The following is a 20,414-nucleotide window of genomic DNA, read 5'->3' as shown; positions in this document are numbered from 1 at the left end:
CTCTTCCAGCCTGCGACACTGAGGAATAGCCAGTGCCAAAGGAGCTGAACTGGGGTTAACATTGGGAGATTTACTGGGAAGCATTCTGCTGGGCAGACTGCTCCTTTGGGGGTGACCTGGCAGCTGGAGACCCATGAACCACAGACCGTGAGCCTCCGTGAGAGCCAGAGTGGCTGGTGAGTGTGGGTAAACGTGTCAGGAGAGGTGTGAGACCAGGAATCGCATGCAGTAGTGGGAAGGAACAACCTGGGCAACGAAGCACAACAAAAGCCTGTTTTCTTCCAAGATTACTCAGTCGGAGCTTTCAGCACCTACCAAATCTGATCCTACAGCTGGCTTTCCGCAGAGGGATGGGGTAAGCAGTTAAGATTTTCTTGCAGCTGATGGGTTTACTGGAAGAGTGTGATCAGATTGTTCCCATCCATCCCCTGCACATGACACAGAACCTATCACTGGTGGAGGAAATGGCTATCCTAGAGCTGGAAGGAAAAAAAGAAAAGATTTCTTGGGCCGACTGTCTACACGTCCTACGATAGGACCTATCAAATACGACAACTGATGCTGCAGCAGGTCTTCAGCCAGAACGGTGAGGATCAAACAGCTCCCCTGTCTGCACAAGGAAATGCTTGACATTTCAAATATTTACACAGAAGGAAAATGCGATCTGAAGGCATGAAGCAGTTGGAGGTTTTTCTACCTCAAGGTCTCCAGTGTCATTTGACAATTTGCATTTTTGAACAAGGCCCCAAGTGTTCAAAGAAACATGCTAGTGTCTCATACAAAGCTCTGCTCTTACTTGTAGACGTTGGTGTTGTATTTCCTCTCGCTTGGAAATCCAAACATGCCGCAGACAACTCGGGAATTTTTCATGGTCCAGTGCTTGTCGCAGATCTGCTTCCAGGTCCCTTCGTCTTTCACCTCCACGTAACCCTCTGTGACAGGCACCCGCTTGCGGTAGGTGGCGAGGATGGCACGGACCCTTATATCTTCCACCTGGATGTTCATGTTCTGGAAGCATAAAAGAAACACAAATGATGCTGGCTTGCAAGGAATCTGGTTGTGTAGCTTCGAGGTGGGGAATAAAAATCAGTTCTGTTCAGGGTTATGGCTGGACTAGAGGGAGGCAGAAAGGAAGAGCTGTTTAGGAAAAGAGACACCAGGGAAGCAAACCTTTCTACCTTGTGCAAATCCATCCTCCATCCTGCGAAAGAGGATGCTTTTCCTCATTAAAAAAAAAAAAAAAAAAAAGGGCATTATTTTACAAACGGCTACGTAACAAATCTCCTCTGTTATTTAAATTCATCGAAGCGGATTGTTTCAGCAGCACAGTGACCTTAATTTAGTCCCAGCTACCGTGGAAGTGAACCGAGCTTGGCTCTGCTGGGGCCACCTGAATGCTGGCAGGGTGCAGGGAAGCGGGAGCCCTGGCAGGGAAGGACGTCGGGGCTCTCATCGAGGCACTGGGCATCCCTTCCCCACCTGGCCTGGGCAAACACAGTGAAAGCTGGGAACCCGATGTGCTGACACTGGCATTCCACCGCTTCCCCACGCCGGGTTCCTCCTCCAGCTGAAGCGTTACTTGGGACAGCAAATGAGTCACGAAAGTTGAACGGATTTCACATTTGAAGCCTACGTGAGGGCACCGCACGAACCAGCCACGCAGGGACCCAAGCCCAAAAGCAAAAGCCGACTGGAAAATATCCGCTGTGGCAAGCGATTACAAAAGAGCTACTGAAAATTTTATAACTCGCTTCCAGGAGACCTTTGCTTGTCAAAAATGTATAAAACCCACGTGGTTCTGCTAACAGTTACATCAGAACTGAGGAATCCTCCCCTCCCCTCGCTCAAATTCAACCGCTTGGAAAAGAAAAATGCCCAGAGCTTTAAAGAGACACGGGCCTCCCATTACCGACCAGCAGCAGTGAGAGGTACTGAGGTCAGGGAGATCACAGCAGGACGTGCAAAGTCCTGCAAACTACACGTGGCACATCCATTCTCCAGATCCTTCACCAACACTGATGCGACAAACAGATCCCAAGCAAATGGAAACCAACTGCAGCAAAAGAGCCTGCTGCGGGGCAGGGAAAGGGGCCGGCAGCTCCTCCACAGCTCTGCCCACACCACCTTGGGCAAGTCCCTTAAGGCTTTCCCGCCCCCCTTTTTTTTTGTTTTTAAATTGTCTACATTTGCTCCTAGTTTTACAACAAACCAGATCACCCATTCCTCCTTTCAGCTTCAGCTGCAAGAATTCAGTCCTCCAGCAACTCAGCTGGAGCATCCGTGAGATACCCCTGACCGGTAACCGTGGAAAACGGGATGTTGGGATTCACCCAGTAGGATAGTGCTATAGGTTTTGCAAGCTCTTGTAGCCCTCGGGAAGAAAAAGTAATCACAGCCACATCCAAGTTTGTTACGTCTGAGACACTTTAAGGGTCCGCTGCAAAAGCAGACTTGTACACCTCCTGTGCAATCTGGGAAGTCCATTTGCAACACAAAGAGTTTCTCCTGAATTTGGTTGGCAGTTTCTCCTAAAATACCGCAGAGCTTTTGACTGTGTGCTGTCAGGAAAGTATCAGAGCCTCTGTGCACGGAAGGCCTCCCCAAGCTGGTTTCCAAAGCCTGCAACTCACTTTTCCCCTGGTGCAATTTATGAAACGTTTCCAGCTCTTCACTCGATGGAGAAAGCATGTTTACCTGGAGCTACAGGCCAGTGCTGCCTGAGAGAGCACCTCCTTTCTCTGCTCCCTCTACCTTCTTCACCAGGAAACAAGCCTTAAATCCATTTGGAAATAGCTTTGACTTCTGAAGATCTAAAAATGTTTTTAATAAAAGCCTATTAAAGGGATTAACCCAAAGGACAGCCAGCCAGCCAAAGCTTAAAATTGCACTGGAAGAGCACACGAAAAGGTAGTAACTAAAGGAGGAAATTTGCATTGACAGCTGAGAAAGCGGGTGAGACAGCCTAAATGAGTTTTTCTGTCTGCGACTGCAGGATATAGCCACCCTATGTAAAGCCGTAAGTATGTTTGCTACATGTAGTTACGTCAGTATCAGCCCTGCTGCATATTAAAGTAACTGAAACGGAACATTTTCTCTGACTAGACCCGACATCAGCAACCTGCTAAAATCCACCCGTGCTTTTTCACTTGACAGCTGCTTCCATTTTGCTTGGATTGAAGACTGATGGGAGGCTGCAGCTGGTCCTCGGGATGACGGAGAGGAGGAGCGTTCAGAACAAAGTGCGATTTCACATTCAGGAGCGACGTTCGGGATGCCTGTGTGCTGTGAGGAAGCTGCATGACAGCAGTCACTAGCCCCATTTGAATCGTGCAGAGCGCCGTTCCAGATGTTAGACATCTGCTTGATGCTTCCACCGCAAAGCGGCAGAATCGTCATTCCCGCACTGCGCCTATTAGTCGTCATTAATACATCGCTCTTCTCACTACTGCGTCATCAGAGGTCTTCACCGAGATGGAAGGTGGCGCCACATCTGAAAAGCCTCCGAGGTAAAGAGAGGGCTCAAAGGATGGGAGAAAGCAGCGATTCTCAGCGTCCTTTGCAGATTGAGGCGCGGAGAGAGAGCAAACTGCTTCTCCCAAGACCACGACGGCAGGAAATCACACCCGGTATCCTGAGGTCCCAACCCTAACCCCCACATGAAGATCCCTCCTGCAGCAGGGAACGTCAACCAAACCTCTAGCTCTAAAGCACCCAACATTCTGATCGAGCATGTTTTTTCCTCTTCCCACTCCACCAACCTCGCAGGAGCGGTGTTGCACAAAAACAAAGACATCCACCCTGTCTCTGACAGCTGCCAATAACAGATGCTGAGGAAAGAGCATCTGAACAGGGCAACAGGCAGCAATTCCTCCCTGCTGTATTCCTGCAGCTTCCGAGCATCTGCATCTCTCAGATTTTCCAAGCCAGAGGGTGTATTTTAATGTTCAAAAACTCTGGATGGATTTGTGAATCCCTTGCTGGGATTTATTGTCATCAGAGCAACACGCAAAGAAAGAAACCAGCCCACTGAGTCAGGAAAAGAGAGAAGTCACATAGTTGGGGGAAAAAAACAAAGGAAACCTTGAGAATGCTGTTAGGTACCTTATGATTTGCCTGTTATTTTTGCAATTAGTCCAGCAGCTTAGCAAATAAAAATGGGTTGCTACATATCTGTTTCCAGAAGAGCTCTGACCACCGCACAAGTGGCAGTGCTGGAGTCCCAGTACAGGATCTTGGGGTGCCCTGACCTAGTGCGGTACCTGTGACCCCACCTAGGACTCGACATTTCCCACTTTCAGGCTGTGTGCTTGGGCATGTCTTTTCCACTAACTGTTTGGCCTGGGTTGCTCTCGCTGGTCATTTTACAGAAATGAAAAATAAGGTGCAAATTGAATGGTTTGCTCTTGGACTTGAAAAAATATTGACGGAGCCAGCAGGACCCCTCAGGCACTGCAGGCTCTGGTACAAAGGTCCCACAACACATCTCTCTTCCCCCAGAGATGCTGACATAGACACAAAAAGAAATCCTGTTCTGACTTGGGACTCCGTGTAGCGAATCTAACTCTTTTGTCATGTGTTGGTTTTTTTTTTTTTTTTTTTTTTTTGCCTGCATTTGCCAAGAAAGGGGAAAAAAGTAAACAAAAAAAAAAAAAGTGAGCAAACTAGCAAGAAAGAAGCCATCATTTCATTCCCTCGAGGGTATTTCAATCTTCAGATAGCTATAGCAGACCAGCATGCAATGACATTTTCATGATCTGTCTGAGAGCAAAACCAACCCACATCCATTCCCCTTTCTGCTCACAGTGAGCAGGCTTAGAGCAGAGAATTACTGATACAGCAGCTCGAGGGTTTCCACCGAGTCTAAACAAACAGCAAAACATCTGAGAAGAATTCAACATGCTGTAGACCTCAGCTTTACATTGGAAGATTAAAGAACAAAATAAGTATGTTGTAGCTTTCTCCTTGAGAGAAACCTACAATATACTTATTTTGTTCTTTAATCTTCCAATAACTCCGCAGATCTGAACGGTTTTCCTTCACCACAGAGCTTTTGTTATGCTGGGAGTATTCAATAATGCAAATACAGGCATCTTTTATCTTCCAACACCAACGTGTAGAGCAGCTGGGCTAATGGTGAAAACAGACTCCACATAAAAATCAGAAGCAAACAATCCTTAATAGCTAGAGCAGACTTTTTTAACTCACCCTCTCCATACTTTATGTACACGTGGAGACAAACGCCTACAACGAGCTGTCACATCAACACGGAAACCTCATCTCTGAAAGCCTGACTTATGCTCACATTATAGCCGTACAATAAAGCTACAAGGTAGCTCAGTAAATCCTCTGAAGGATGTCCGAGGATCACCAAACAGGTATCTGTAACCAACTGAGAACCTGCACGCGCATCTGCCAAGCTCCCACCTCAGGTATCAACCATAAAGTAAAGCCTTCAACAATATTGCAGGAGCCAAGCAGTCATTCACCAAAATGCAACATCACCTCTAGGAAATCAAACTGGGTTGATTGTACCCCAAATTATAGGTAGGGAAAGAGAGGCCCCAAGCCCCAAAGCCGACGGGATGTGGTTTGCTCAGTCTGAGGTTGAGGAACACATAGCAGGGGAGTGGGAAGAGCGTGCACAACCCCACAGCTCAGCTCCCTTGCTAGGAGGGAAAAAAGTGCTGCTGGGGATTTTTACCCACAGAGCAAGAGAAGAGAGCAAGCCCCAAACCAGAGAGTTAATTCTCATGGCTCACGGCATGACAGTCCCCCCCTTCTCAGCGAGCCTTGCGCAATTTCCACATGTTTAGGCCAACAGCTGTGGAGATGTGTTTGCCAGCCTTTTCCCTTCCCCTCCACCCCAAACTCCAAGTCTTTAGAACTCGGCTACTACATGATTCAGACCTGGCCCTCCAACCTCTCCCGTGCTTATGAAACACTCCCACCCACATACTTGAGGCTGAGTCAGCTCTTGCCTTTGCTTTCTGCTCTCCAGCAGGCTGCTCGTTCACCGGACGGCACGTCCCACATCGCTGACCCCGTGCACAGAGTTTGTGGGTCTGCTCCATCGCTACTGGTCTCATTTATCAAGCTGCAGCTTTGTTTTCATCAAAAGGCATCCATTCCGGCACAGAGGAGATCCGTTAAAGAAATAAGCACACAACCAACAAGAAATCCTAAGGCATTTTTCTCCTGCTTAAGCCTCCTTAGCTCCAAAAGGTGTGAAGAAACAAAGCAAGATAAGGCTGGGTACAGAGGGTAGGGGGAGGAAGCGTAGTACATCTATTCCTAGATTCAATGCTCTGGCTTCCACATCAACCTGCTTTGCACTGGAACCACCCGACTGTACATAGCAGTAGAAAAATCAGCTGAAAGCTGAAATAACTCTGTGGTCTGAGGCCGAAGAGGTCCTGCTCAGTTCCGCCTCAGATCTCCTGCGTGATTTCAGCCACACAATCTCACTTCCCCATCTCCTCACTGTTACCTCTGGCCTCTCGCTCGGTCCTTCTGGAAAGGGAAGACAATGCTAAGCCCACCTCACCTGCTTGAATGGCAAAGCCTCTGCAGCAAGGGCCTCTCACCTGTATGTGCCCAAAGCAGAGATGTGATTTCACTTGGGACCTCCAACATCACTACAATACAAATTAGTACAAAAACAAGGAAAAAAGAAAGGGTCAGACTGTTCTGGGTTGGGCTATCTTCCCCTCCACCTCACTCCTTTCCTTGCCATGAGCTACATCCAAGACCTGCGCTGCTACTCCTCTTCAGTCCTGGACACAAAAGCCGATAGCAAGCGAGCGTGCTGTGCTCCGTTACGAAACGGATGAACCTTGGCTTCAGAAAGCCAGGGCCTGCCCGGAGACAGCAAAAAGAAAGGGGTTTGTTTCTGAGTTTTCACAAAAGGATTCCTGGCTTGGAAAGTTTTCACATGAGCCTCAGCCGCTTTTGTTTCCACTCTCTGAACCAAATGCTTCCCCCATGGCTTCGGATCTGGTTGCAAAAACTGACACAACTTTCATAATATTTTCTTTCACCTTTTGCCATGTGTTTTGTGTTGGCAGAACAATTATGTCCAGGACATCACCCTTGTGTCCTCCACTGCCCAAGCTCAGCAATACCCTTTTCTTCTTGCCACAGCCCTGAGGATCCACAGTAATCAATACAGTGAGGAGATCCCGTTCCTAGAAACCCGACTGCTACTTTGCAGACTGCAGACGCTAACCCGGCTCTTAATCACCTGCTCCTGGCCAAAAGCAAGCCACAGCAACTGGGATTCCAGAGGGGGTCTTCAGAAGAGCATCTCAACCCTCACTTTAAACACGGGCTCAGCGATGACATTAAGAAACCAGCTAGAGAAATGCACGGAGTCTGAATAGCTATGGTTGCATCTCCCCTACAGCCAGAGAAATGATTTAAATACAGGCAGAAAGGGAACCAGAATGAGATTTTTTCCCTTCTGTGTATTTTACTTTATTATTTTTTTAAAAAAACCATCACCACGGGTGATGCTAAGTATTGCAGAGCTCGAGCGAGGGGGTGTTCAGAGCTGCCCCTCTGGTTGGCAGGTGACGGTACAGGCAGACAGCTTAGGCAAAGGTGCAATTCTTACCACAAACCCTCGATTTAACAACTGCAAGGAACACATGTGCTACCTCTGTCTAAGCCCATAGGCATCACTCTCCTGCTTTAAGAGTTCCCCATGATCCATTTGAACTGCTCTTTCCTTCCTTATGCCTGACCCATCCCACCGCCCCTTAGCTGCTGAAATCTATTCAAACCATCATTTTTCATTTACAACGGAGCTCCACGATTTCTTGGCTTCCCAAACACCAGGCTGCAAACTTGGACAAGAAACGAATTGAATTTTCCCCCCCAATTAAGAACATAACATGAGATCTTTCCACATAGACTTGTCTCACCCCAGAGGCATCTTCTCTCCTGTATTTAAACACTTCACTCACTCCCAGTGAGGTCTCAGCTACCAAGTCTTTTGCCCCGAAGATGACTTTTTAAAAGCTATCTCTTCACATACATAGGAACGGGTGGAATCTGTTTTGATTTGAACATCTGGAGCTGTGCCTCTGAGTCACTAACAAGTTCCCAGTGCTAAATAAACACAGTGAAATAGATGCTGCAAGACAAAGACGGGTTGCCTACGGGGGACAGCAGTCCCCTGGGAATGTTACACTGTATTGGACTGCAAGCACTTTTTGTTCTGGGTTTGTGCAGTACAAAAGGGTAAGGGATGAGAGTGCAATTCAGGATTAGGGTCCAGGAGCAAATACAGTGCAGATTATAAATGACAAAAGCCTTTGCTAAGCTGTGAAACGCTTCAGCAGCAGCCTCATGACTGCCAATGCAAAGCAGGCTAATGAAAAGCACTAGAGAAAAGAAACGCCGGTGATAGAAGCGAGCGAGGGAAGGCAGGAGCACTGAACCCTGGAGGTACTTTGGCATGGCTGGGAGGCTCAGCTTAGGGATAGGATGCTGCTCTGTTCTGCATGCATCACGGTCTGAGGGTTTCTCGACGAACAAAGCTTTTACATTCTCTGTTTCCTTTCCACTGAGCTATTTTAAAGACAATCTGGATCAGACGCTGCAAGCTAGCCAAATTTATTACCTGACCTCTGCACTGCAAAACAGAAGGAGATCGTACTCTGTTCTCAGGCATAGTTAAATATTGTTTGGTGTAACAAGAGAAATGGTGTCGCATCCAGCGCAACAGCTGTCAGCTCTGGTTACAGTCGGTGCAAGGAGACTAACAGGTTAACTGCTCCCCGAAAAACTGCACCAAACCCAAACCAGCCTTGGTGCTCTCCCAGCACCACCAATTCCATAGCTCGTAGCTCCCACTCGATGACAAGTGCCATCTCTGCCCAGCAAACTTAGCATCCTGACATGCCACAAGCCATCACAAGAAAACCCAACAAACAACAAACCACTGAGGCAAGCAATTAGAAGCCATCACACACACTTTAAAGTCATAGCACTAAAGAAACACAGTCACATACCCCAACGGCAGCTTAATTAATATTTGTCTGGAGTTAGCTCCAGACAAGATGCTGAAGACCCCTTCTAGACACACAGAGCATCAGCATTGGCATTACATATGAGTTTATGTTTAGAGAAGTAAATATTTCCACGAACGGGAAAGAAATTAAACCACTGTTGTCACAACAAACAGGCAAATAAACGTTTTATTGACAAACATTCTTGAGAACTGGACGGTCGAGACATAGAGCTCAAGTCAGAGATGGTGGTGGCCTAAGCTGCAACTCCCCACAGCTTGGAGAGAGTCTCCACTGGTTTGCATGGCAAAATGCTAGGTAAGAGGAAGATTTGTCTGTGTACCAAGCCACAGACAATGCCCCTGTCCTCCTCCTCCTCCTCCCGCTCCCCTCCTTACACCTTCCAGTCACAAGCAGCTCAGCACACAGGAACACTTTATACAGCCTCATCCACCGAGACCAATTTAACCGAGAGCTCCCGAGCAGGACCCCGCAGCCCCCTGTCCCACTGGTTAAGAAACACGGACAATATAGTTCAACCCACTTTTAACCTGGCAGAACCAGAGCTTTTGAGCCACTGGGCTTTGAAGTGAGATTTTTTTTTTTTTTTTTTTTTTTAATTTATATACTTCACATACACTCTGAAGGGAAAAAAAAAGGACAGAAATAGCAGCACAGCCTGGTATGTTTAGCTAGACCTTGTCTGCCCACCGTCTGGCCAAAGTTATGGTCTGGTCTCAGGTACCAGATCTATTTGTGAATTTGTAACGGCTGCAGCAATTTGATATATTTAGAATATGCCCTATTTGGAGCCTGTGTATGTGCACAGAGAGGAAGAGGGTGGACAACAAATATTTTGTTAAGGATGTTTAGGGGGATAGTTTAAAAAAAACCCAACATATCATGCATTTATTGAAGAAAAATATTAAGGGTAGGAGTTAGTTGCTGTGGTCTTAAAATTGCTGGTCAACCCAGTAAGACAGTCGCAGGTTGGCCTGCGCTGTGTTTGGACAACACACCGTGGCTGCGGGAACTGCTTGAAAAAGCAGGGATGGCATTCCCTGCTCATGGTTTCATGAACACATATTAAATCATCTTGATTTCAGAGCTTCTGGCATCCTGCAAAGACTTAGGAAAACATTTGAGACCGTGCACACATTTAAACGGCAGGCTTTGGCATCGCGTAAAGGAACCTTAAGGCAGGTCCACACTACCCACCTGACCACTTCCAGACACTTGTGAACTGCAAGACAAGAAACAACCAACAGCCGCACCGCACCTTGTGCACTGACTTCATCCTTTCGTCCTGCTCTTTATACCTTTCATGTCAGGAGGAGGAGGAGCGTGGGTCGGTCCCCTAGATGCACAGATTCTGCTCTCAGCTCTTTTCCTTCATTTAGCTGTGCTGTCAGCACAAGGCCCCACGTGCTCAGAGATCTTTGGCTAAAGCAGCAGATTCCACTTGTTATATTTTACGAAGCTTGGATTATTGCAGTTCAGTGGATGTATTTATAGCACTTACTGTCTGTCCCTCCCAAACTGCATCACAATCGGCAACCAGTTTTTGCGTTCTCAGACACGCTTTGAGCACTTAAAACCAACATGACTAAACTTTTCCTTTCCCTGGAGCTCCCAAGACACCACTCACAAAGTGCCCACCACATTGTAAAGCCTCCAAGAGTTACCATTATGGATAAAGTGGGTAAGACTTTGGTTAGACCCAAGTTGTACAGCAAGCCACTAATGTGAATTAGAGTATGCCAAACACAGCTTTTACTCCAGGCTGTGACTAAAAGAGAAGGAATGCAAGCAAAAAATCAAACTCCGAGTTAAACAATGGTGTTATTTTAACAGCACCTTTGGCTCCATCATACTGGATGCGCAGATGCCTCTGTGGAGGATTGAAGCAAGGAGGTTCAGCACCAACATCCAGTTCCCATCCCAACGCGGCTGTGGCAGCCTCCACATTCACATGCAGTTACTGGGTTAAGCCACGCTCAGCCACACACTTGCAGCGCTTCCAAGCCCAGCTACTGCTTTTCTTTTTTTTTTTTAAAAAAAACCCACCCTTTTGGGGTAAACAGCTTACTCCCACAGAACTGGCATCTGTAGGGAGAGAGAGAGGATGCGATATCAGCAGGATACGTGCCCGCTTTCCCCCTCCTAACACCCCCAGAGGCAAAGGGGTAATAGCAAAGTCAAACCACGAGCCCTTCTCTCTCCATTAATGACAAACCGTCTGCGTATGTAGCATACACATACTTTAAAGTGGAGGGGGAAAAGCCCCTCTGGAAAATGCACTTGATGTCATCACGCTCAGGGCAGCACTGAACAGACACTGCCCTCCCAGCTTTGGGAAGGTGAGCAACCTTCAGTGTTTACGCAGCCACTGAGCTAAAGGGCCATCAGGCTAATTGTGACCCGCCAGCAGCCCACGAAAGGGCTGTCCTGCTACACACATTCATCACTCTCCAAGAAATAATCCTTTGAACAAGTCCCAAGGCTAAAAAGCTGCAGTGGCTGCAGCAAATAGCAAGCAAAACCGATGGGAGTTTCTCTGCCCTTCAGCAAGAGACTGATGGATTTCAGACCTGCCCCAACCTTGGTGCTGTTAGAAGAGTTAACCTCTTCCTGCCTGCCTCCTCCTTCTTACCACAGATCTTCCATCATCACCCACCCCAGACGGAGATGCTTCACTGTGGCCGGTGACCAGCAACTTCTGTACAGAAGCAAGGGTCAGGCACTGCCCATTCCCAGCAGGGCAGGGAATGGAAAGGCTCAGGGATGGGAAGAGATGTGACATAACCCTCAAAATATGAACTGCGATAGGAAAAGATCTGTCTAAGCGCATTCATGCGTAAGCCAAGTGGTTTATGGTGATGGAAAATTTCATCCTATACTGCTTATCTGCAGCATTTCCAAGCTGGGAAATGGATGTATGTACATTGTCCAATAAAAATAAACTCTACCCCGAGGGGTATCACGTTGCTTTTAAAAGAGTGTGAACTCTTTGCCTGTCAGATTTTAGGATGCAAGGCCAGATTTGAGCAAATGTCCATTTGCACAGCCCCTCTGAGCTGGAGCCCTGTCAAAATGAAGTCAGATGTTGTCTTATGCCTACTGGCTTTCCGCGTTAAATCTTAGCAGCCCTTGGCAGCCTCAGAGAACTTAGCACTAAAGGGTCTAAGACACTTTCTAAATGATGAATTTAAGATGGTCCAGCTGCCCCTGGCAGTGGGAACACACAGAGCTCCCTATTACAGGCAAAGGAAATCCAAAGGTGATGGCACGAGTTGGGCGATGGGTTAACCAGGCTGCACAACGCACGGATTTGCCCTGAACGCTTGCAACTTGCAACGGGGAAGCAGAACAAACCCGCTGCTCCTACCCCACCGCAACTTGCACCCTGACGCATGAACGTACACTGAAGTCAGCGCTCGCTCCTCTTAATCTGCTGGCTGTAAAAACCATCACTTTGCGACAGTTGGATTCATTTGGGAATCGTTACAGCTGTTGCAAACTGGTGTGGGAAAGCAACGCTGGAAGGTGTAATTGAATACATAAGCTCTGCGCATCATCTTAATCCAGGGCTATTTTAAGTAAAGCCTGGTTTTAAACCAAACTGAAATATCTTCCATTGGCATTCTCAGTGGGATTGTGCTGGTTTAGCTCTGTCAGTGCAATGCTGAAGCCAGTGGGACTGGTGGAGAGACCTGACCACAGCACTGCTGCTAAGTAAAAAATTCCAGGCCCCTCAACCACTGATCTCATTCCAAAGAGAAAACATCACTCCGGCAGGCTTTGGGCTACAGAATGCAGAACCCAGCAGCTTACAAAACGATGATGTTTCCTCCGATGAATGTGAGGCATGATATGCAGAATTCCCAGGCATGTTAGGAAGGGCAAAGACTTTCAACTTGCACTCACACAAGCCTTTTGACCTCCCTGTTTTGGAGTTTATGACCCTATGAGTAACCCTGCTCATCATCTTTGACTCAAACTATGTCACGCCAGCTGCTAATGAGATAAAGCAAAGATTAAGAAGAAGAGAAAAGCTGAGAGAGGGGAAAAGAGCTTAAAAATTTGACAACTAACTGTGACTGAAAAGTACTTTCACAGTGGCATCTTAAAAATTTATAGCACATCACCTTTAGCCTTAATCCTGCTGCAACAAAACCAGCAGAAAAAGAACCATTCAGCTGCCAGCGATCTTATAGGGATATAGGAAAAATCAACTTGGTTTTGCTGAGTTGAAGCAACGCTATGGTACTAAGTTGTTCATAAAATTCAGGCAGCAATAGGGAGGGGAGAAGCACACACACAGAAGGACGCAGAGAGCCAGGGCGACAGCAGTCACTGCCCAGAAAACACAACACTATTTTCTACTGTCAGGACAAAGTCACAGGGACAGCCAGGCTGACAGCTCGCAGTTTAGTGAGGGTACTTAAAAATAAAGCTATTCTTCTATGTTACTTTTTTCTCCCCACCAGTTCAGTGACTTTAGTCTCCAGTGCCCCTTAGCAATTGCTGTGAATGCTGTTCCTTGTCACACCAGTGGATGCCCTCGCTACCAGGACGTGGGGAACAGGACTTCCCTTACACCTATTTCTCCTGAGTGATCCCGTTGATGTGCCCAGGCTTCTGCTGCACGAACCGCTTCAATCTCATGATTCACTTCCCTTATCATATGTGAAGCTTAAGCACCCACACAGCACCAGCACGAGCTAACCCTCAATTACCCAATGTGTTCAATTCATTAGTCAAACTCCAGTGCTTAGCTAATGGAAAAGCAGAGCCCTCCAAAGCCTTTATGATTAATATCCGAAGCATCTCAGAATGAGGTGACCTCCGTCTAGACTAAAGCATCTTTTCTTCCAAGCCTCTGTTTTGAGGATTCACTGTGGCTTTGGGGAAGCGTGCATCTGCCAAAGCCATCACTGATGTTCCATGATCTCGTTTCATCCCCCGAGCAACAAGAGTGCCATTGACAGAGGCAGCTTGGGATCCCTCCGGAAAGCCTCCCTTCCCTCCTTAGCCAAGTGAAGCAAGACCAAGGCAAGGAAGAGAATTTCAGCTCTCAGATCTTCTACCTGCACCCTTGCACGGGAGACTTTCACGACAAAGTGCTGAATGCTGCCTGCTCAGCCATACAGTGTTCGCCCTAAAGCCTCAGCAGGGCCAGGAAAGGTTTGACCGAGCACATTATCTTCCCTTGTCAAGTACGCACGAACCTCCAGTGGAAAAATCTGGTAGAAGAAAATGCTGGAGGATCCTTTCTACATCAGCGACTATGAAATAACTGCTAGAATAATTTTGTTTTAAAGTGATAAAGAAGGCTGTACCCATTGTTTCAGATCATGAACAAAGACAGAATTCAGGCATGGAAACCGCACTGTGATACGCGATACCTCCTGGACTCCCTGTCTGCTTAAAATAAGATTTGACTGCGGTTCCTGGATAGGCTCTTTCGATAAATTTTGACCAAGGGCAACCACTGAATTCACATACTGAAACAGCAGGGCATCTGAAACAAGGGAGATGTTAGCTGAGTCACCACAAATACTTTCCAACCTGAAAAGCTGAAGGAAAGAAACCCACATTTTCCTTCTTTGAAGAGCTCAGTCCAGCTTCTTTCCAGCCCAGCATTCCCCCAAGTCTTTATTCTGCAGAAATCCAACAACTCCACTGGAAGGCGATTCAAACATTTTGCTTCTGTCATTTCCCCAAGAGTCTCAACCTCAGCCTAGCAGGCGAACCCAGCCACAACCCAGAACCTTTCCCCCAGGGACCAGCCCATGTTTTCCTCTCTTCAATTCCTTCCATCACTTCCAGTACTAATCCCCCATTCCCACAAATATTTCTATGCAGTTATCATGGTTACTTCATCACTGCTCAGCCAAACTGTGCAAAAATATCTTTACACCTTTCCTTACAAATTCACCCATTTCAAGCCATGGTTTTACGCCCTATTCCCCTCCAAATCCAACCCTACCTGATGAGCCCCCTGTGATAGCACAGGCCTCCAAATTGCTCCCAGTACCAAAAGGAGGCACCAGGGGAAAGAAAACTCAGTAATTTAGTACTATGAACTAATAAAGTTGCCCAGATGTAAGGTCTGTGAGTACAGCACACATCCCGTCTCTCCAGTTTCATTCTGAGAAATATAATAAACCAGTTTTCGATTTTGAAAATTGATTGCAGAACAGGAGTAATATATTTTTCCCCTTACTTACTCTTATGCTATAAAAAAAACCTTTCAAATTATTATTATTATATATAAAATGCTCTGAACAGCTGAAACTGAAATCTGAAAGTTGCACCTTTAGCCAGCATCTAGGAGCACTGCCTGGGATAACCTGCAATGTGCAGTAGCAGACATCCCTGTCCACAGAAGGCTTTTGGATCAGCAGCTTGCAGTTTTAAGTACGTTTACCTCTATTTGGTTAAGCAATGAGTTGTCAAACTTGAAGCCAGGGATTCTCTTTTCACTGCAGACCACTCCCACGTCTTCGGTGTGTTTGCAGTCAGTTACTCCCCAGCCATTTGAAGTGCATGCTGCCAGGGTGGTCTCCTTGCCATTACAGTGGACATTGTCCATCCAAATTTTCCCTGAAGGGGAAAGAAAATAGAACTGAGACTCACAAAGAGGGTAAATCTAGATTGTACTGAAAGCAAGTAAGGCTGCTGTGCTCTTACTATGTCAGGGAAGAGATTACTGCTAAAATAAGCTTGAATACATCAGCTAAGGAACCCCAACGATCCACCTCAAGTGCTTGCTAACTGGAAACAGCTTTCCCTTATCTGCATGGTAATAAAAAAAAAATAATACTCCCAGGCTGAAGCAGATCTCTGCTGCAATCCTGCTCACAGTGACAACTGACCTCCTCTGATGACAGCCACTTCAGAGCACGCAGTGTCACCGGGCCCTCTCGATTTGGCTGATTAGACTCTGCCCTCTAATCATACTCACCAAATCATTCCTTCTGTATTTACATCATTTCTCATTTACCAAATCCTCACTAAATCTCTTGTAGGAGATAGCTCCAAGTTTTGATTAAATGCCCTAACTTTTTGAAAGCACATTTTTGCAAAAGCTTGAACCAACCATTACTGATTGGAACCTCCTGTTATTTGGGTGCTCTTTGAAATCAAATTGCCAGATCCAGTTTTCAGACTGTAATTACCGTTTCCCCTCCAGCCAAAAGCATGTGCATGTGAGCATGCACGTGTACATCCATATATGCATTATCTTTTCTAAAAAATCAGGTCCCTCAGAACTCACTTCTAAGATGTGCAGACAACAACCAGTAAGTGTCACACCTCCAAAATTTAGGTCATGTTTTCCCAAGAGCAGCTGAGAGCAAAAGACCCAACAGCATCTCTGAGATTCCTTGTTTCAAAGTGGACGTTTTCTCTTTGGAAATGTGCTGGGCACATGCCGCACCCCCCACCCCCCACCCCAATATGTGCCCCCTAAATTGCAGGGAGAAAAAGCCAACAAGCAATTGCCAGTTTTTAGGATACAAAATCTGAGAAGTCACACGTCTTTTGGACGGAAAGACTGCCCGACTTCAGAGCCACTAGGAGATTCTGTAGCTATTCCCCTTGGCTGTCCCAGCTTTGTTCCAGCAGCCTCAAAAAGTTCAGTTGGTTCATCACCAGACGATGGACCTGACAGCCCTCGCTGTGCTCCCCAGATGGGACAGCAGGAAGAGCTCCTGCAAAACCTGACTCTACAGTTGGAGGAAGGCACGATTTCCCCTGCGCGGGCTCTCTGCATCAGGATTTACCCAGCGCTATTCTGGCATCCAGAGGCCATTTACTCCTGTTATATCACGTGGCAGTGTTTTCGGTTTGTTTTCAAATGTCATGGCCTCTGTCTCGCTTGGAAATCTCCTGCTCTAGCTCAAGAGCCAAAATCCACAGCTTGGGACAACATTCAAGGTTTTGCATTTCAGTCAAGTCACTGCTAAGGTCCGCGTACTCTTTTACGGGCAAGTTTATAGGTGTGAGTACTAACAAGAGGTGCTAAGTAACAGACATACAGCACGTTTATCCCTGCTGCAGTGGAAATAACCTGTGAGTTACATCAACAGTGTGCCAGGCTTCAGTGTTTGCAGAAAAAATTCTCCGTAGGTCAACATTTAACAGCGTATCAAAAGACGACAATTAAATCTGTTGGGTTTTACACTATTACAGAGCTATTCTCTCTCAAGCGCTGTGATTTGAAGAATTCGTTGCTATAACACACAAACAGTCACCTTTCAAAAGTATTTGTTCGGCACAGATTTGCGAATGAGGTGCAATAAGGTGCTACCCGCAACCGTCCACACGTCCATCACGTACCGTTTCCAAGATGAAGAAAGCTCGTACAATTGGGGGTGTGCGCGTGTGTGAATAGCTTTTCCCCACCAGGAACAGCCTAAGAGGGTCCAAGAGAATTATTATATAGTCCTATATAGGACACGAAGCGTGCATGCTCCTTTGGGGTTTTTCAGGCTAGTCTGCGTTGCGGAAAATGAGGCATGTATTTCTAGAGAGGCTAACAGGGGAAAAGGAAGATTTCTATAGCACCACGTAGGCAGCTTGTTTAGAGCCCAGACAGTTCAGAGGAAAAAAAGAATAGGAAGAAGGAGCACTTAGAGGCCCTGTTTGACTCGCTGCAAGGCAATGGAGGCATGAACAGAGAAACAGACCATCTATCTATACGTTACACTTACTACAGTTTTCCTTTTGGCCTAGCTGCTGTAGAGCCTCCTACCCTTGCCCACCACCACCTGCTCCCCAGCACCCCCTGCCAGAGTCCACACACCACAGTCTGGTCCCTCAGCACTTTATCTCATCATTCCTTAACTTGTTTCAGTCAAAACGAGCAAAGACCTATTATTTAAACTGCTTAATCTAACGGGATCTTGCTTTAAAGAGGCATTGCTTCACCTGGAAGCAATTTCAGTTACATTTGCAGGAATTATCACTCAAATTGGGAGTTGGAGAGACAGCTAGCGCAATACCACTGCTCTGGAGTTCCCTTACCTTCTCCTTTTCCATACTTGGAGCTGGGTAGCCAAGACACTGCCTCCACGTAGCCCAGCTCCCTGCAGACCACGTGCGCAGCATGGATGGAGAAGTCATCGTCGCACACTGTGCCCCACTCGCCACTGTAAAACACCTCCACTCTGCCTTCGTTGTGTTTTCTCTTCTGCCCTGCGAGCCGCAGCTGGATCTTGGGAACATTTGCTGGTCTCTGTGGGGGCTGGTACACTTGTGGGGGTGGCTCAGGGTAACCGGGGAGGTAGGGCCAGTGTTCATACTGGGCAAAGCCCAGCGGGCTCAGGGAGATGAAGAACAGCATGATGAAACAGTGGTTATGGGTAAAACCCAGGAATCTTTCCATTTTCAGTGCTCACAGCTCTCAGAGCCAAATCCTCTGCTAGCAGCTGCCAGTCAGTGCAGGTAGGTGCTGGGTGGCTGTCCTGAAATGAAAGAAAAGTTTGAGTAAGCCTTGGCAGTGACACGGACTTTATATATCTTGCTCCAGCAGGGAATAAAGCTGTAGTGGAGACAATGTCCACTGCTGCCTGCGAAAACCAAACTCAAGTAAATTACCTCTTGTGGGATGGACAAACAAACCGAAACAAAACAAAACAAAACAAGAGAAAAAAAAGAATAAAACAAACCCATCAAAACCATCTGTAATTTTAGATCAACTTACCAAATAGTTTCAGCTGGAAAATATTTTTTTCCAGGGCAAAATTCTACAGGTTGCAAGTGCTAGCAACTGATTTTCCCATTTCTCTGCAAATCCAGCAGTTCAGTGGCTCCAGCAAGCTACGGCAAGCCTTGATTCAAATCCTACCAAGCCAGAACCGAACCATTTTTCTCCCATACCTCCTTCAATTAAGAAGCCAAACCCATCACTCAGACAGTGGAAAACCAGGAGGGTAATGAAATATATTACAACATGGTCAGAAATGAGGTATTTATATTGAAAACGCTTTTCCCAATACGATGATAAAAGACTTATTTCCATCACTGCATGTCCGGTTTCATCCGTAGAGAATCCACAAACGTTATTGTACACAGACACTCTGCAGAATTAGGCTTGGCTAACCTTGTCTGTCTGGTGGAGTACTGGAGTTTCCAGCTTTTGGTTACTAAGTCTGGATAGGGACTTACTTGTCATACAAGCGCTACATCCTTAAAGGAGCATTTAAGGTGTGAACCAGCAACTTTTTGACTCATTAATTTCATCCAGATGCTGTGCAAAATTTAAATCCTGGTCCTTTTCTGCCCGCTTCCCACTCACATACACACATTCAGGCACCCAGCACATGGAGCTGGTCAAGCAGCACATGTGGGGGTGAGGATTCAATAGTTTCCAAATGAAGCAATGCCAGAGCGCAGTGGGAAAAAAGCTCCCCAGCCCTTTAAAGCTCCATTATTTCCTGGCAGCCACTAAAGGGGAGGGAAAAGGGGAAAGACTTGGCTCCAAAATCAGATGTCTAGAAAGTAAAAGCCTCCAGTATTTTTGCTAGGTCTTAGGTATTCCTAAAAAATAACCAGAAGATCACATAGACTGGTATGAAGACACAGCGAAACACATCAAGCAGCCTTTCGAGCTGCTTAATGAAGAGATCTATCAGAAATCCCAGGCAAGGAGCCTGAAATTCAAGAGACATCAGTTCAAACCTCAGCTGGGGCACTGACCTGCTGCGTGACCTCAGGCAGGCCACTGCCAGGGCTGTGCCTCAGTTTCCCCTTGCGTTAAACAGGGCTGGTGAACGTCAGCTTCCTACTGAAGCGCTTTGAGACCTGGGGGGGTGAAAGGCATTCGCCTACGGAACAGACAAAGGACACAGAAGCACGTGGGTTAAAAGCCTAGCATCGGACAGCAGGGGAAGAAACAGAAAAGCAAAGGGAGACTTTACAGCAGGTCTAACTAAATCAGGGCAGGAGGGAATATGCAGCAAAAAAAAAAAATAATCTTGGAAAATAAACATTTGGTTTCAAGGAACCACATCCTTTCACGCGGATTTCACAAGACTGAGATTTTTAAATTTTCATCAGGCATTCAGAGAAATACTGCTATGGAAACAAGGTATTTCTCCATTTTTTGCAGGCCAGGTGGTAAGGCTGAGAGAGAGAGAGGAGTAAAACAAGTCCTGCCCCACGTCAGAGGGGAAGAAAGGAAATACAACTGCTTTCACAAGGCTGCTCCCTCCAGCAGCAAACGAAGTAAATGCAGTTGATGGGCAGGATACATGTGTTCTGTAAAAATAAAAGGGTCCTAAGTCAAAGCACATTAGTACTAGTCAGACATGCCTGACTTCAATACCTACCAGCACTGGTTTCAAAAGAAACCTCTTAACAATGTTTTTCATGGATACGAGATGGTGTTTAGCC

At 46.7% G+C, this 20,414-nt stretch overlaps 1 protein-coding gene across 16 annotated transcripts in view; it reads right to left on the bottom strand.

Annotated features, from left to right (window-relative positions):
• LOXL2 (lysyl oxidase like 2) overlaps window positions 1–20,414 on the bottom strand; it is a 62,789-nt gene that overhangs the window by 26,553 nt on the left and 15,822 nt on the right. For 12 of the 16 annotated variants that reach the window (XR_008826000.1, XR_008825999.1, XR_008826001.1 and 9 more), the window contains 4 exons: window positions 19,719–19,846; window positions 18,045–18,484; window positions 15,445–15,620; window positions 797–1,008 (listed from right to left, as the gene is read on the bottom strand). Coding sequence is in view for 12 of the 16 variants with exons in the window: in XM_056362994.1 (XP_056218969.1) it covers window positions 797–1,008; window positions 15,445–15,620; window positions 18,045–18,405 (749 nt within the window). In the remaining 4 variants the exon portion in view is untranslated. Of the gene's footprint in view, window positions 1–796; window positions 1,009–15,444; window positions 15,621–17,357; window positions 17,434–18,044; window positions 18,485–19,718; window positions 19,847–20,414 lie in introns of those variants that run through there. The other 4 variants (XM_056362998.1, XM_056362996.1, XM_056362989.1 and 1 more) reach the window with 2 other exon arrangements.

Source organism: Falco biarmicus, chromosome 18 (assembly GCF_023638135.1).
Source record: "Falco biarmicus isolate bFalBia1 chromosome 18, bFalBia1.pri, whole genome shotgun sequence".
Taxonomy (NCBI): domain Eukaryota; kingdom Metazoa; phylum Chordata; class Aves; order Falconiformes; family Falconidae; genus Falco; species Falco biarmicus.
Note: the sequence above shows the minus strand (reverse complement) of the source record. Positions and strands in the feature narration are given on the sequence as shown.